General features: G+C 34.2%; 2 protein-coding genes and 1 pseudogene across 2 annotated transcripts; all 3 read right to left on the bottom strand.

Moving 5' to 3' along the window:
* Positions 1-12523, bottom strand: LOC117132501 (annotated as a pseudogene).
* LOC117132671 lies at positions 3886-6282 on the bottom strand. Its single transcript, XM_033287481.1, has 7 exons — positions 5775-6282; positions 5352-5651; positions 5085-5255; positions 4880-4980; positions 4758-4831; positions 4350-4696; positions 3886-4142 (listed from the first exon to the last, which is right to left on the bottom strand). Exons 1-7 carry the CDS (start codon positions 6280-6282, stop codon positions 3886-3888), a joined length of 1758 nt encoding a protein of 585 aa, XP_033143372.1.
* Positions 12524-12791: 268 nt separating the features above from the next.
* LOC103862580 (AP2-like ethylene-responsive transcription factor ANT) lies at positions 12792-17028 on the bottom strand. The gene is made up of 8 exons (XM_009140282.3): positions 15112-17028; positions 14450-14987; positions 14271-14353; positions 14102-14110; positions 13908-13996; positions 13676-13800; positions 13506-13582; positions 12792-13417 (listed from the first exon to the last, which is right to left on the bottom strand). The coding sequence occupies exons 1-8, from the start codon at positions 15446-15448 to the stop codon at positions 12996-12998; spliced, it is 1680 nt and encodes a 559-aa protein (XP_009138530.2). The 5' UTR covers positions 15449-17028; the 3' UTR covers positions 12792-12995.
* Positions 17029-18259: the final 1231 nt, after the last annotated feature.

Raw genomic sequence — 18259 nt, 5'->3', positions numbered from 1 at the left:
TTCTTATTGATAAAAAAAGAAGCATCTCAGAACAGAGATTTTTGATTTTTTTAAAACAGATATTTTTGTCCTTTCTTAAAAGTTGACAACTATTCCTATGTTCTAAATCTAAAAGCTCGTCGCGAATATTACCCTCAAATGTAAACGGGTGCGAATAACTGAACCATATTGGGGAAAACGGAATTGGGAATGATTTGTTATTTATATGAAAAATCAAAATATTTCGGAGGATAAAAATGCATGATTAAAAGGAATATAAGTAAATATTCTGTCAATCACGTCGAGATCTTGACTCTGTAAAGAGACGAATCATTGAGCCTTTGACAACAAAAGTCCACTCTTAAGAATATCTATCATCAATAACTATTATGAAATAATCAGGTTAAGTAAAATAATAATATACGAGTTTTTAAAACGGATAATTTACGAATTATGGGGTCTTTTCGTATCATTGGCAAAATAGATGGACTATGTTAGAGAATTATACCATAAGAATTTGCGTATAAATATACCTTTTTTTTTAACAAGCGTATAAATATACCTAAAGAAAGAAAAAAAAAGACTATTCTACACCACTAAAAGTCAGTTGAATATCAACAATTCAATTACGCGTATAATTTCGGGAAAACAGTAGTCACTGTAGTGGATTAGTGACTATGGATTATCGTGTCTCGAAACACTTGTAAACGCAAGCCATGATGCAAGCCTTAAACCACATATACATGTATAGTTTTATACGTATGTGTATGAGTGAATATGTGTGTGTTATTGTGAAAAGCAAGTAAAAAGAGAGGAAAGAGAGACGATGAACTTTCTCCTCGCTTTTGATTCGGCCTAACAAAGTCGGTGTGTCTCTTCGTGTCATCGTCCTTCTAAATAGTCTATTACCATCATTGTGTGAGGTCTTTCAATTTTATTACGTTTATCTTTTTTCTTTGTCAAGTCTTATATATAGAGCCGCTTATGTATATGATTAAACGAACTTTTTTTCCTTACTTGCTCTTCTAACTGGTGTTAGAATACTTTCATATAAGTACATAATGAAAAATATTATTGTAAGAAATATATCCGAATGTTTTAGTCAGCTCGACAAATAAATATGATTTTGGTAGTTTGATACATATAGTATTTCGTATAATAATATTTTTCATAAGATTTGTCAAATATATACTCATAGTGAAGTTGTTTTGAAACTTTTTTATTTGATACGTAACTATAATTATTTTGCGTGGGTAGTAAAATCCATCAGGTAAAATAATAAATATTAAGAAATTGTGTGAAGGATCGCACGTACAGAAAAGATGAAAATGACAAAATTACCTCAGTTTGAGCAGGGACCATTGTATAGTGCAATTCTTCTTCTTCTTCTTTTCGCAACCAAAGATATAGAAGATATCTGGGTCCTGACTCGTGATATGGTTTCTCATCGATTATCTTTTAATAATTGTTACACATCTTTTTCTACAATAACAGTCACTATCATCTTATTACTATTATGATTCTAAATACTAGAACAAAAATATAAATTGAGAAAGAAAAGAATGCATTTTTTGAAAGCAGCCTCAGCTAAATCATTATCATTTGAAAAAACCTTTTTTTTTTTAACTGTTTCTCATTTTCCTTTATATGATACACTCAAGTCATGGACCAGATTCGTATCTCACTGTATATAAAAATGTAATATTCAACTAACTCGGGTGATCCATCTTTCATCTTTGATATAATTATACTTAAGGTCGCAATACGAGACCCAAGGTTATAAATAAAGCCCAATTAAAATGAAGAGATGTAGATTAGCTAAGAAGGTGATCGACACTGTATGGATATGCCGCATAATTTGTTTAGACTTCGACCTAGGTCCTTTCAATTACATGCCAATCCAAACACATGAATTATACGCACAAGTGAATAGCCCATAATACTGCATGTGTTATAGCCCGTAAGTCATAAATTTCAGTCTATAGGCCCAAACTCGTGTTTGACTAGAATCATAGAAATGGTTGCGACCGTTGAGTTTGGACTTTGGAACCCTGAAGGGAGGCAGGGAGCATCCCCACTTAGTGTTCAGTGCACGCTCCATGACTTTGGATGCTAAAACGACTCGAGTCATATCCCAAAGGACCTAACTACTGAAGGTTACTTGTTTTTTCAGTGTGAATGGGGAAGCAGAAGAGAGACAGACCATCTGCGACTGTTTCTTTAGATATTTAATTGCCGATCACGATTTTTTATACTGCAAACTTAAAAAGCAGGACAAGTGCATACGTACAGGTTTTTTTTTTGTATTTTTCTGCCTAAATGCAGGTCTTCTGCATGTCCTTCAGTTCACTCTGTTTTTGGAGCTGATCAGCGATTGCTTTTTTTTGTTTGGAGCTGATCAGCGATTGCTTCTTTTTCTAACCCAATACTTGCTTTTCTATTTTATTAAATTAACTGAATATTTTTATTTTTCATCTATAAATAACAACATCTGTTTTCATTTCTCAGTACAATCACGACCCCATTATCAAATAGGTAACACTCTCCTCTAGTTTTTCTTTTTTTTCTTTTGTTTACAAAGGACTAACACTCTCCTTTAGTTTATATTTAAATTAATGTGTCCACTATAAATTATTTTTAGACTTGGTAAAACATCAAATAATAATTAAAATAGTAAGAGCTAGATATTGTATAGATATTTTTATAGTTGTACGTCAAATATTTCAGTTAGCATGTATTTGTAATTTATTAAACTAACTAAAATACTTTATTTTTCATCTGTAAATAACATCTCTTTTTTTTCTGTTATTACTATTCCACAGAAAGTGATCCATATTCTTCCCCACTGTTCCTCTACATCAAGAACACCTCTGTCAAGAAGGTAACAATCTCTTTTAGTTTATACATTATTATTAAACATCAATTAGTAGTTAAAATGGTATTGTCTACTTTGTCCATTTTGTTCAGGATTATTGTGCCAATAATTTAGTATGTAGTATACATAATACTAAACTTTGAGATATTAGATGAAACAAAACCCATTGAAATGAAAATAAAACTGTTGTGACAAACTATACAATAATATATAATATTTAATAATAAAAGTAAAATATCTTGATACGTTTTTTTGTTTTATAAAATATACAAAATATTTTTGAAATTCAAAAACCTTCATAAACATAATTTAAATTCGAATTTTATGGTGATTCACAAATATTATTTTATTTTAAATCTTACTTGAATCCAAAACAATTAACATCACAAACTTTACCTTTTTTTTGAACATTAACAAACTCTACCTTTCTGATGGCTTAAGGAAAAATGATGCAAAAGATCTTAACCAAGTATTATGGTATTCTTGAAATATTTTCAAATTTTTTGTTATTTGAACTTTTAATAGCAACTTAGTATACTCTTTAATATAAATGCTAGAAATGGAAATAGTTATGGTTTAGTTATTATGTATGTATATTTATTGTTTTTTCTAAAGGGCTAGTATATTTTATTGAACAGTGTTGTATCTATCTTTTCAAAACACTGATAATCTGAGAATACTACTAAAGTACAATCGTTAAATACGCAATAGAATAATAAAAATAATAGAATCAAACGTTAAAGTATTAATCATCTGTGATGATATATAGACACATATTATTAATAGTTTTTATAATTCAACAGAATTTATATATTTATTCAAGTATTAGTTTGAAAACAATAACCGTGTTGATATGGGCCTTTTTTTAAGTCAACTGATGATATTAATAAAACTCGAAGGAAGTAACGTTACATCAAACTAACAAGCACAGACAACAAACCAATTCCTACATAGGGAACCAGTTGAAGATAAACAACCACCAACTAACAACCCACTCCCTATACAACCAGAAAGAACTCCAAAAATCATAGCTAAACAGAGGCGAATGATTTCTCATCGTCAAATAGCTCGAGCAACCAAAGAGGAGAACCACGAGCTACATAAGATTGCATAAACCAAGGCAGAATAGCACTTTGAGCGATGAGACAAGCTCCTCTATTAGCTAGCTGATGTTCAAAAACAAATTTCCATTCTTTTATCTTGTCCAGAGTATGGAGCACAGCAGTCGATTGACTACAGAAGGCTGGCCATCTTCTTGGATAGTTCACCAAGTCAACAAGCGATATATCTAATAGCGCAAAAACAATTTTAGATTCACGGTGAAAGGATAGACTATCAAAAGTCTATAACAACACCGTAAGCTTCGCATGATCCACATTATCCATTTGCGCAAAAAGTCTCCTACTGTGAAGTAACACAGCCCCCTTTTCATCTCTTAGAACCCACGCTGCACCAATTATTTTGTCCTTCTTTGACCAACAAAAACCAATATTACATTTCTTCCATCCATGAGGAGGGGGCACCCAACGTGATCTTTGATCAATCTCCATTTTTCTGAGTTGGTGCTCTTTTTGAAGATCAAACGCTTGAGCACAAAACCAGTTATCCGCTTCATTAAAACTCCTGTCCACCACTTGGCAGGCATTTGGAATTAAGCCATCAAATAAGAAAGAGTTTCTGGCTTTCCAAATATTCCATAACAACCACGGAATTGCTCTCCGAGTCTTATACTCCCTGTTTCTATGCTTAATCATCCTCAAAAGAAAGTTCATATTTGCATAAACTGAATCTGGATCAAACCCCTGAGAAGGCAGAGGAACATTAGAAAGAGCCCAGATCTGCCTAGCAATTTCACAAGAGAACAAGACATGCATGATTTATTGTCTCCTTATGATTCCCACACATCTGACAAAATTCTTCTGATTTCATTCCTCTACCTCTAAACCCTTCATCTACTGGTAATGCTGAACTCAAGACCTTCCAAAGAAAAGTTTTAATCTTAGGTTCAAAGGGTACCTTCCAAACCTGTTCTTTCAAAGGATTTAAGGAAGGTTGAAGTCGAGCTTCCATCATAGCTTCATTAGCAGATTCGCTTGCCAACCACAATGCCGATTTCACTGAAAACTCTTATTGAATTTCCAAATCCAGAAATCATGACGATCACTAACAGGAGGATGCTTTAAGATTTAAATAACATCATTAGGATAGAATAACTCCTGTAGTTTTTTACGGTTCCAGTTAGAGCCATCAGCATTGATGAGATCCTTGACTTTTAAAACCGCATCAAAGAAATAATTCTTTCTCCAAGGAGCTCTCATAGAACCATCACTGTCTTCCATCCAAGGGTCAGTCCATACAAATGAATTATGACCATCCCCAATTCTCCGAGAAATTCCTTTTTCTAACAAAGCACTTCCATGAAGAACACTCTTCTACCCAAGAGATGGTTTAACCCCTGTCTCAGCACGAAGAAAGACAGAATCATGAAAATATCTACTTTTGAGCAACCTTGCTAAAAGGGAGTCCGGACAGTTAAGAATTCTCCAAGCTTGTTTGGCCAAAAGAGCTTGATTAAACCTCTCAATATCTTTAAACCCTAAACCACCGAGGTCTTTAGGCAAGCACAACTTCTCCCAACTAACCCAGTTCATCTTCCTTGCATGCTCAAAAGATTGCCACCAAAATTGAGACATGGCTGAGTTCAAGTTCTGACAAGTCGTCTTAGGAAGTTTAAAGCAACTCATGGCATAGATAGGCATAGCTAATGCCACTGATTTGATCAAAATATCTTTGCCCCCTTGAGACAACATCCTCGCAAACCATCATGACATTTTATCTTTCATCTTATCCTTAATAAAATTAAGGATTTGAACAACAGAACCTTGAAAACATTCCGGCAAGCCTAAATAAGATCTTGTACCTCCTTTTTTATAAATGCCGAAAATCTCTTGAATCTGCTTTATCCTTTCTTTCGCCACTTTCTTCCCAAAGGCAATTGAAGATTTTTCAACATTGATGGCCTGTCCAGTAGCTCTTTCATACCTTCGCAGGATATCCTTTAAATTGATACATTGTTCCTCATCAGCTTTGCACAGAAACAAACTATCATCAGCAAATAGCAAATGGCTGATGATAGGACCTTCCTCACTAAAACTGATCCCTTTAACTTTGCCTTCTAATTCTGCTTGTTTCAACAAGTGAGAAAGTCCTTCCGTGCATAGAACAAACAAAAAAGGAGAAAGAGGATCTCCCTGTCGTAACCCACGCTGAGGAATGATCATACCATGGGCCTGGTCATTGATAAGCACATAAAAAGTTACCGAAGTAACACATGCCATCACCCAAAGAATCCATTTCTCATCAGATCCCAAAGCCTTTAATAACTCTCTCAGATATCCCCATTCCACTCTGTCGTATGCTTTGGACATGTCTGATTTTATAGCAATGCATTCCTTAAAAACCTGAGGATGGTTCTTCAGCCCATGAACTACTTCATGTGCAATTAAGATATTATCAGAAATGAGTCTTTCTGATACAAAAGCAGATTGAGTCTATCCCACCAAAGCCTGAAGACACGGTTGTAATCTTCTCACAAGAATTTTGTAAATGATCTTATACATTACCGAACACAAGCTGATTGGTCTCAGATTGCACATTTCTGTGGGAAGATTCGTTTTAGGAAGCAAGCAGATATGAGTGTAGTTCCATTCCTTCGGCATACAACCACTGTCGAAAAAATGTTTAACCTCTTCTGATAATTAATTCTGAATTGTCTTCCAATGATGCTGAAAAAACAATCCTGGCATCCCATCAGGACCAGGTGCACGTGAAGCTTTCACTGCAAACACAGCCTCCTTAATTTCTTCATTCGTCACTTCTTTACAGAGATGAGCATTCATTTCACTTGTCACTTTCGGATTAAAATTCTGGAAAAACCCTTGAAAGGAAGCTGAATTAGAAGATTTAAACAACTTGTTGAAATATTCTGTGGCGACTAGACCTTTAGCAGCCTCAGAGAATTGAAAAACCCCTTTCTCATCCAATATTTTCTCTAGTCGCTTCCTAGAACGTCGGAATTTAACAGAAGCATGGAAAAATTTTGGAGTTTTGATCACCTCCTTTCAACCATAAATCCTTAGACCTGACTCTCCAATAAAGTTCTTCTTCCCTGTATTCTTTTATGAGCTCTCTTTTTAGGCCATTGATTTTCCAAAAGTTTGGAATCCGAGCAGACTGTTCTAATTCAAGATTTGCCTATAAGACCTGAATCTTGTCTTTTGAATTAGTATTATTTATTTGCTTCCATCTACTGAGCGATTTCCTCACAGCCTTAAGCCTATATGATACAGAGAAATTAAAGCTTCTCACCCCAGGTTTCCACGCAGCTTTAATTGCTTCCTTAACATTTTCCTTAAGCAAAAACCGCATATCAAACCTGAATTGACCACCCTTGTAAGCCATCTGAGAATTCATTAGTTTCACCAAAACTGGTCTATGATCAGATCCTCTTTACTCCATAAAAGTCTGGTTAGAAGCCGGAAACTGCTTGAACCATTCCTTGTTACCAAAACACCTATCGAGTTTACTTTGAATCCACTGATTATAACGAACTCCTCCCCAGGTGTAAGGGTCACCTTGACTTGGCAGTTCCTCTATCTCACACGCATTAATCATATTTCCAAAAGGTTGAAGAACGCTATCATCTCTTCAAGGACCTCTTAGCTTTTCTCCATTATGAAGAATATCATTAAAATCACCCAACATGCACCATCTATCCTTTCTCACAACTCCAATTCGACTAATCTTCTCCCAAAGATGAGCCCTATACTTTACTACAGGTTCCCCGTATACACAAGAAAGGAAGAAATTTAAGGCTGCAAACTGAACTTGCATATCCAACAGGTTTTTGTTTACAGCCAGGAAGTCTATATTTACAGAACTTTTCCAAAACAACGCAAGCCCTCCACTTCTACCAACTGGTTCTACTGTATACACCCTATCATACTCCAACCATTCTTGAATATCTACAGTTTCATTTCTACATTTTAAAGTCTCCATTAGGAACAACATCTCAAAGAAGTGTTTTTTACGCATTTCCTCGAGACGGGGAATTGTCAAGCTATCAGACCGTCCAATACCTTGACAATTCTAGCTGATCAGGCTCATTGGAATTCAGGCGATCCCTCATTCGGGATCACCTCATTTGATGCGCGCTTCACGACTTTTAAAGCAACCAAATGACCTTCTTCAGACTTCCTTTTTATAAGTACTCCAACCTCCAACCCTTTCTGCTTCTCTCCATTACCAGACAATCATTCAGCCTGCTTTGCCTTGAAAATTCTTTTATTTTTGGTAGGCCTTCTCCTCAAAATACCAGCTTTACCAATTATAGTTCCGGAAGAAGAAGCTACAAACGGGCAATCTCTTTTAACCGTAGAACTAAACTGATAAAGATTTGGTACCTCCCCAAGTCTTGCCAAGGCACTAACAGATTTCCTTGGTTCTACCATTATGCTTCCTGTTTGCATTGAACCTGCACTAATTGCTGAGGCCATCAATTTGGGAGTCTGAACACCATAATCCATCACTGCAGGAGATGACTCCGAACAAACGTCCTCATAATCAAACACTATTCCTTTCTGCTTATCCAAAATGTTTGTAATTTTAGGAATTGGCTCCAAGCTCAACATAGATTTCTTTGCTATTGGATCAGCCTGTGCCTGTGCCACAAACTTTTTGACTCTTTCTTCTCTCACTCTTCTTTCATCAATATTAGCAACCAGTAGATATTGACGCATCCCTTCTAAGACATCCGGTGCTATTCTCTGTCTTCCAGTGATGGGATTAATACCTATTTGCTCCTCCTTTAATACTCCAAATAAGGGATCATTAGGCTTAAGGACCAAAGGTTTTACAATGTTCATAAAGGAACCTGAAGCTTTTCTTTCTGCTGCTTCTAACTGCCTTTTTCTTAACATAAACGGACACACTTCACGCTCATGATTCAACTTCTGACACTCATAGCACCGCTTCTGGATTCTTTCATACGAAAATAAAATTGTTGCAGTTCCACCCTTTGGCAAGTTAACAACCTTTTGTTTACGCAGGGGTCTAGAAACATCAAAGAAGACCTTCACTCTAACATAATTCTGAACCTGAACCTTAGTAGGATCGAAGGCAACTGTATCAACTTTCCCAATCAAATCGCCAAGAGCATCTATAGATTCAGCAGTGTAATAGTTCACAGGAAGCTGCCGAATCTAAACCCAAAGAGGAATATACTGCAGATAATCTTTAGGAGGGTTCTCAACCCATCTTTCAATTACCAAGGTCCATTCGTTGAAGGTATGAACTTCTTTATCCAGGACGTCAAGCAGATCAAACTCGTTGTCAAAGATAAACTGAAACTTTTCCTTAGAAAGGGCAACTCCTCTGCATTTACCAACTTTCTGCCACTTCCTAGGCATCTCCACAATCAAAATAGGCATCGGTTGACAATCAGGATTAAGGATTCGACCGATTAGACTCAGATAGTTTCTTTCTATCGAACTAAACTCAGGAAGATCTGGGAGATCAAATGGGACGTCCTCTTCCTCCAAAGACATCGCCATCAAAGTTTTATCCATAGCAATCGACATCGCAGAAGAAACACTGATGGTTATCAAAGCGATTGACGAAACTCGAAACTCTAGCAGATTAGAACTCACCAAGAACACGAAAAAAGTCACGAGCTGAACCCAGAAAAGAACATAAGGTTTCTTCAGACTACAATTTACTGAACACATGTTTATTATCCAGAGATAACAACAAAGGGGAAAATTAGATATTTTCCAAACTATGGCTCTATCTTCGAAAAGTAACGGACTTTTAAAAGAAGAGAAACTTAGGCCCACACAAGGGAAGCTTATCTAGAGAGGATTTTATCTTTCTATCACTAGAAAGTTTTGTCGCTACCATGTTTGGCACTTGTGTTGATATGGGCCTTATGAGCTTAATAATATTAAGCTTGTTAGGCAAGAAAAAAAAACTTAAATACCTGAAAAGAGAAAATACATGCACGAGATAAACTAACAATCGAATGAGGACAAAACTTTAATTTAAATTAATGTGTCAATGGAATGATAAAAAGATCCATTCCTCGTCATTATCTATTTATATTTTTTTTGTATCAACCAAATAATAAAGATTCCATTACTTTTAATCAACGAAACTAATATTAGTCATTTTTAAACTGTAGATATGAAGTCAATTTGCCGACAAAATACAACATTTTTCTATAGAACAGTTCTCACGATGGCAAAAGACGGTGATTCTGACTTTCTTCTGCCTCTAGGAGACAAATATTATGTAGTTGATTCTAGATATCCAAATAAGCAAGGTTTTTTGGCTCCCTATAGATCTTCTCAGAATGGGTTATTAGGTATCACATGTAGGGCTGGGCACGAGTACTCGTTACTTACCTTATACCCGCTACTTGACCCGTACTCGCCTCGTTTTTTCAAGTACTCGTCGTTGCCAAGTCATAACAAGTCGTTGAGTTTTGCTACTTGCAAGTACAAGGCAAGTAACAAGTATCACAAAAAAAGTTATGACTCGCCTTGATATTACTCGTTACTTGTTTATGACTAAAAAAATGATAACTAAACCATAAAAAACAAAGCCCTAAACAAATATTTCTTTGTTGTAAGAAGTAAAAAATATTTTTTTATTGATTCCATCTTCTTTTTTTATATTAGGTGCAAATATTTTATTTAAAATAAGTCTCGTGCTTTTACCAAGTCGAGTAAATAAAAAAAACTTTTATAACCTTATCTCGTAAAATATTATCTATCAAGTAAATTTTAGAAACTTGAAAAAAATATTCAAGTAATCAATAAATATTTGTAAGTAGCAAGTAATCGAACAAGGCAAGTAACTTGCAAGTAACATATTTTTGGATAAGTACTCGAAATAACAAGTACTTGTTTCTGACAAGTCAAGTACAAGTCGAAAAATTCATTACTCGTTCAAGGCAAGCCAAGTATCAAGTATACGTAAAAAAGCAAGTACCCGCCTTGCACCTCACATGTCACATTTCAACAATGGTCCTCCTCCTAAGAATAAACAAGAACTGTTTAATCGATGTTATGCATCTCTACGTTCCGTTATTGAAAGGACATTTGGAGTTTGGAAGAAGAAATGGAGGATTTTGAGTGATTTTCCGAGATATGATATTGCAGTTCAAAAAAGAGCGGTAACTGCTACAATGGGATTGTATAATTTTATTAGAATTTCAAACTACTTTGATGAAGATTTTGTTAAAGAAATGGGACATACAAATACTAGCAACGAAAATTCTGAAAATGATATAAGTGACATGGAGATAAAAAATATGGCTGATGGAGATCGTATGACAAACATTAGAGACAACATTGCAGATATGTTATGGGCAAATCATTAAATTATTTTACCTTTGTTTATGTATTTTTTTCATTATGTGTTTTGATATTTTGGTGTAATTTTTACTGTTTAAATATATGATAAATATATGATCTGCATTTTTAGACTGTTTTGTCATTTATAATTTTAAAAAATAACTTGTTCTACTTGATCTCCATCTCTCATGCATGATCTGCTCGATACAGAGGCGGACCCACAGCAAAGAAAGACGGGTCAACTGGCACCCATTAAATATAAAAAAAATGAGTTTTTAGTTGTACGTTGTTAAAAGAAACACTTCAGTTGGTTACTTTACCCTACTCTTGACCCCCCCCCCCCCCCCCCAATCTCGGTTCGAATCCCTTCCAACATCATTTTATAGTGTAAATTATGATCTAGGTAAAAAAAATTCATGGATCCGCCACTGATTTGATATGTACTTGTTCCGTTCGATTTGCATATTCTACTTGTTCTGCACCGTTTAAACTGCTTTTACCATTCAAAACTTCGATTCAAACTTGGGCCATGCATGATACACAATTACACATGGTCAATTTCCTTAACACGTGTTTTCGTAATAAGGTAGTGCGCCAGACTTTGTAATTATACTCGTTCACGGCCCAATGAACAACTTTTGCGTCCATGTTTGGGGCAACTCATCCACACGTGTGGAAAGCCAAGAACATTATGTAATGTACACAATCAATGGTTTGAACTTCAACAGATCCCACGTATGAGTTACGTTAATTTTGCGTCCGGCATCATTATATCATAGTAAGTGGCTTTTAAAAGTTTACACGCAATAACTTCTCCAACATCCTTTAATCTTTCTAATTGAATATATATATATATATATATATATATATATATATATATATATATTATTTTAAAGGTTCCCAAAATATCATGGAGGGAATATATTAAAAAAATTGGTGAAACTTTAGGGAAAAGCTGATACGGGGTGGGGTGTGAAAAAGAGACAAAAGGAGGGAATGAAGAAATGAGGTGGTGAGGTATGCTGAATTGTTGTGGGTCGATATGGTCAATAAAGCAAATCGCATTATTGGAGTGACATTTCATATTTTACTCACTTTCATCGTAGTATCTCTGTAGCGTGTACTAAAAAGAACAACAAAAATAAAGAGAAGAAACCTAATTATGAGATATGGGTCATTTCATCTCCATGCACATTCTCTTTTCATCCTTTTCTTACCATATCTTTACAAGAAATTCACTTTCTAATCAATTGCTAAAACCATCAATGCCATCGAATCAGTTACTGTATGTTCACGTTTTCGTTAATTACCATATAAGTTTGGTAAAGTTTCTAAATGTTCATGCTCGTAAATTAATAAACAGTTCGTATTTTTCCAACTAATTTTCAAAGATTTCACCAATTCTCTTTACTTTAATCACATAACTACTTCTATAATCACGTGACTACTATTTCAAAATTATCCATGGGAATTACATACTCATTTATAAATATAGCCAAGAAACAGGGATTTGAAGAAATAAATGCATTGAAATCATATGTTATAGAGAGATTCATTCTGTTTCACATGAATACTACTCAAAAGAAACATATACCGCTCGCTCCTAAGCAAAAGACTATTTATACTGATAAACTAAACCGAATTTAATTCAAACCGGGTAAAACCGGGGATAAACTGAAACACTTGGCAACTAAACCAAGAAAACCATAGTTAGGCAATAGATTGGATCAAGAATCAGCCCACGCAGCGAAAACAGGCATCTGAGGCAAAGTATGTGAAACGGCCTTGAGCTCAGCACCAGGGTTCGTAGTCCAAGAACTCATGTTTCCGACCATATTTGCTCCAAACATCTTCTGACCAACTTGCGGCAACGTAAAAATCGCCGGAAAACTCAACTCTCTCTCCGGACTACTAACTTCTTTGTTCAAACCACCGTCCACGACAGCATTAACAGCGTTTTCTTCGTTGTTGTTGTTCCGAACCACAATGCTGTTGATGTTCCTTCTAGCTAACTCTCCAGACAAGAGTGTGTTACTAGCCATTATGCGATCAACGTCGTACCTTGTTATATCAAAGTTAGTCACAGCGTTTGTGCCACGGAACTTGATGGCTGCTACATCATAGGCTTCCGCAGCTTCTTCTTGAGTTCCTAATTAATAGTGTTTAAAAACATTACGTGAGACTATAATATATTTTAAAATAGCTTACAATAGACGACAATCACCAGTGAAATTTACCAAAAGTTCCGAGGTAGAGATCTTTGTTTCCAGCCACTCTACCGATCCGAGCTTGCCACCTTCCATGCTGGTGGTGTCTAGTACAAGAGAACCACAAACTCAATATTCGCATTTTCTAATTTATAAATGAAAACTATATAATAAAGTTGAATAAATGTATGTTAAAGGACCTTGTGACTCCTCTATAGATGGAAGCACCCCTAGAGAAACCACTGCTTTTCCTTCTCAAATGAGCAACATATTCTTGTCTAGTCATGTTCTTCATGTCCTCAATCTCTTTCTGATAATTCTCCACCTTTTAAAACCCATTAAAAAAAACTCAATTAGCATAACATAAAACATTAAGGTCAATAAGATATAAAGTAGGAATTAAAAATTCAAAAGGAAGAGAAAATGGTTTACAGAGAAATTGGTATGAGTAGAGGGACCCCAGTACTTGAGTGCAGCTAGATCATATGCTCGAGCAGCTTTCTCCTCCATATCATAACCTCCTAAAAAGTTTTAATCAAACAAAAAGCAGTCAAAATCCATCATTATTTCCCCGAGAAAATTTAGGGGGAAATCATGAATCCATGAAGATTGAAGTGTGTACTTACCCAGATAAACTAAGAAGAAGATCATCAAATCATAATCACAAATAGGGTAGAAAAAAACACACCCATTGTCAGTAACATATCAAATAAAATTATATAAAATATTAAGCCTAAAGAAAAGTAGATTATAATTAGATTATAATTAAAATAATAAATAAATAATGCTCCAAACCTTGTCTTCCTTTTCTGCTATGACCTTCCTTCTTGAAACTATTGTCCCATAGATGAGCTTCATATCTACCAGTCCATCTGTGTCTGTTTCACGTGATTAAAACCCTTTGAATAATAAGTACAAGAAAACTTGTCTAACAAAAGTCAAATAATATTTAAATATTAATAATGAAAGAGAACCTTGTAACGCCTCGGTATTGAGAAGTTCGTTGTCCAAAGGTATCAATAGATTTTCTATGAGCAATCTGTTTCTGTCCAACAACCATTACTTCCTCTTGTCCTCTCTTCTTCTTTGCAGCAGCCGCCATTGTTGTTGTCTCAAATCCAACACTTGTCTCCACCCCCAAAGCTTCAGAGATCTGATGGTGGTTTTGCGCTTGGTTGTTTTGGTTTTGGTGGTGGTGAGTGCCAGTGATGCAGCTAGATTGTGACCCAGGGCTCATGGACAAACTCAGTGACTGTTGAAATTCCCCATATACCCCTACATTAAAAGAACCTCCTCCATGTGTCAAACCAGGGTCATTCTGGTAACTTCTTGTTTCTTCTTCATGGTGGTTTCTGGCTTGTGGGAAGCTAAAGAACTCTTGAAAGTTTGTGTTGTTGTTTGGCTCATGAGTGGTGTTGTAGAATAAACTATCTAAGCTAAGATCCATGGCTTCTTTGTTACTTGTATTGCTGTGATGGGTCCCAAAGAAATCCTCCATCTTTGGAGATGAAACTAAAAAGGAAAAAAAAAACTCCTCAGGACCAAACATGTTTCCATCATACAAGACACAACCAGAAAAAAAAAAGAAATAAAGATTATCCAACTTGTTGTTAACCTAATTCACATTACTACTAACCTTGAGCATGGTGATGCTGGTTTGAGTGAGAAGATCTGTTGAGAGCTTCCATTAAGCAAAGAGAGCCGTCAGATCTGAGTGGCATCACAGACATTTGAGAATACATTCCCCCAGCCGCTGAGTTAGATCCATAGCAAACTCCATAGTTGCTACTGTTATCACCAACAACAAGTTGCGGTGGAACAGAAGAAGAAGTAGCAGCTGCAGAAGAAGATGAGTACAGAGCTTCTTCTCCTCCTCCTCCTCCCATTTTCAACATATTTGAAGACAACGAAAACCCTAGCAAATTGGTCGTGTTGCCATGATTATTATCATCATTATCACAAAAGGACTTCATTGTTCTTTTCTTTCTAAAATGTACTCCCTGCTCTCTCTCTCGTTTTTTTGTTTTTAAATCTCTCGAAGTGGTCAGCTAAATCGTAATCATTGGCTAAACAACGAACACATCATCTTTCTTTCTCTTTCTTTAAGCTTATAAGAAAACTCAAAGTTTTGTTTTAAAACTCAAAGTTTTGTTTTATCTTTGTTTCGGTTGATAAGAAGAAGAAAAAGGAGGAAGGGGCTTTAGAATATAAGAGAGGGTCTTTGAGAGGATAAAGAGAGAAGAGCAAAGCACAAATTTGCTGTTTGAATCCGTTGGGATCTGTGTTCTTATTGAGAAAGACGTTTCTTTACTTTCATTTCATTTTTTATTTTATTTTACACTTTCAGCCTTACAGAATTCATTTTATTATATGATTTCTTAAAAGTCTTTGAGGACATTTGAAAGTTAATACACACTCATTGTTAAAGCTATTGGTATGAGATATGAGTTACAATACAACTGTCAACGAACCCCCACTCTTTTGTTTCTATCGTTTTTCTTTCTTAAGCACAAGCTACTTTTATGCATTTTATTTCTCACTTAATTCTTAATAAATAATTAAACATCAAGACTCGTTAAAATATAAATACATTGAATGAAAATTCCACTAGATAAATCATACTATTAGGTGTGTTCAAAAAAGAAAAAAAAAATCATACTATTAGGCGCTAACCTTGTGTGTGACTCATTTTAAAAATATGTATATAGTAAAATTGAAATTAAACGTTTTTCTTTTCGTGAATATACGTACGTCTCGTTACTGGGACAGAAAAAGAGAAGGATACGATTTTTTTTTTTTGGAAAAAATAGGGATACGAATACAAACCTATAAACCGACAAAACTATACAGAAGTCCACAAAAGGGTCAAGACACATCCAAAAAATTTCATGACCGACCGTAGAAATTAACGACGAAACTTTTGGTCACGGCTCTAAATGACCCGACATATATAACTCTGCATCCTTTGAATTCATCTTTTTATTTCGTTATCTTCCAAAATCTTAAACCAAGTGGGTCTCTACTCGTATTAATATTTGATTTTGCTATACATTAAACCAATGTGTATATACACTGCTGTCTCTACATGAGTGACATGTTTGTAGCTCCAGCTACAAATTATAGTTAGAAAGCTTAGCTAGGAGATTTTTTTGAATAAAAAACCTTAAATTGTGGTTGTGCCATAGCGGCATGTTTCTGGTTATGTTGTAAGCAGCATGTTGTCACGCTTATTCTGTAAGACATTATGGCCTGAGCTGTACGACAAATTTATAAGCGGTGTTGATCCGATGCACAAAACAAATACACTGGGTTAAAAGATAGAATAAAAAAATTGGATAATTTTCCACATTTTATAGACGTTATTAAAATTTTACAAAATTAACTAATATATGTAATGTATGTGTCTCATATATCTGTTAGTTTATCTCCAACAAGAAACCAAAACTTAAGTAACTTCATCTCCAACAAGACATCAAATTTGGTGAAGTGTGACTAGTGTTGCACCAAATTTGGTGTAACACTATTCATCACACCAAATTTTTAAAATACATATTTTATTATGTTTCATTTAATAATATAGTTTCATTGCTACTAAATTTTTAATTAAACATAAATTTATTATGTTATTTTTATTTTTATTTTATTTTCACATAATAATAAAAAAATAAAACTATTATTTTTATTTTCAAAATAAATTTATCAGTTACAAATAATAAAATCTAAATAATAATCTAAATGTGATAAAATAATTATTTATCAATTACAAATAATAAAAATATAAAACTTTAAAAACTGAAAATATCAAATAATATACTCCCTCCATTTTATTAAGATAGACTTTTTAGAAGAAAAAAAATTGTTTTACAAAGATGTATTTTGTGTTTTCTATGAAAAGATTGTAAACTTCTAAAAAATTAATTGATTTTATTGAATTAGTATTAGTTAAAATTTATTGAAAATTAAAAATTACATAAAATAATACATTTATTATGACAGTTTAATGTGTTTTCTTAATATGTGTGAAAATACTAAAAAATACTCCCTCCATTTTTTTAATATAAATCGTTTTAGAATTGTGCACATAGATTAAGAAATCATTAATTTTTTATATTTTCTAAACAAAAACATCATTAATTATTTACCTAAACACAAATCAACCAATAATAAAATAGAAGGTATATTATCATTGGTCATATAACATTAGATGTTAATAAATTTTACATAGAAAACTGAAAACGTCATATAATTTGGAACAAAAATATTTCTCTAAAACGACTTATATTAAAAAATATGGAAGGAGTATATTTTTCTGAAATGGAAGGAGTATAATATTACACTAGATGTCATTGTTGAAGACGACAATAAGATTATGACACCAAAACATCAAATTTGATGTCATGGATGGAGTTGGTGTTATGGATGAAACTGCCCTAAAGAGTAATTTTCTCTTGTACAAGCGATAATTAACTAGATATGTTAGGACTTTTGTCCAAAAAAAAAACTAGATATGTTAGGACTTAAAAACATATGTAGGCCCTATGATGTCTGCAACAACCAGCTGCAATGTAGGATAAGACATCTCTACGGCGCCGTTTTGCTCAAGAACCACACCCATTCATCTTTTATCACCATGACTTACGTATCAACCTTTTCAATTTTAAAATGGAAATAGTTTATCAATTAGTAATCAATATTTCTCATGTTCTTTCCTTTCTTATTTTGTTTACATTAAACCTTACTATAACTAAGTTCGGTAAATCTAATAATTTCACCCCTCAGCTTAT

The sequence above is a fragment of the Brassica rapa genome, chromosome A03 (genome assembly GCF_000309985.2).
Source record: "Brassica rapa cultivar Chiifu-401-42 chromosome A03, CAAS_Brap_v3.01, whole genome shotgun sequence".
Classification (NCBI taxonomy): domain Eukaryota; kingdom Viridiplantae; phylum Streptophyta; class Magnoliopsida; order Brassicales; family Brassicaceae; genus Brassica; species Brassica rapa.
The sequence above is the reverse complement of the archived record's forward strand: the minus strand, read 5'-3'. Positions and strand labels throughout refer to the sequence as shown.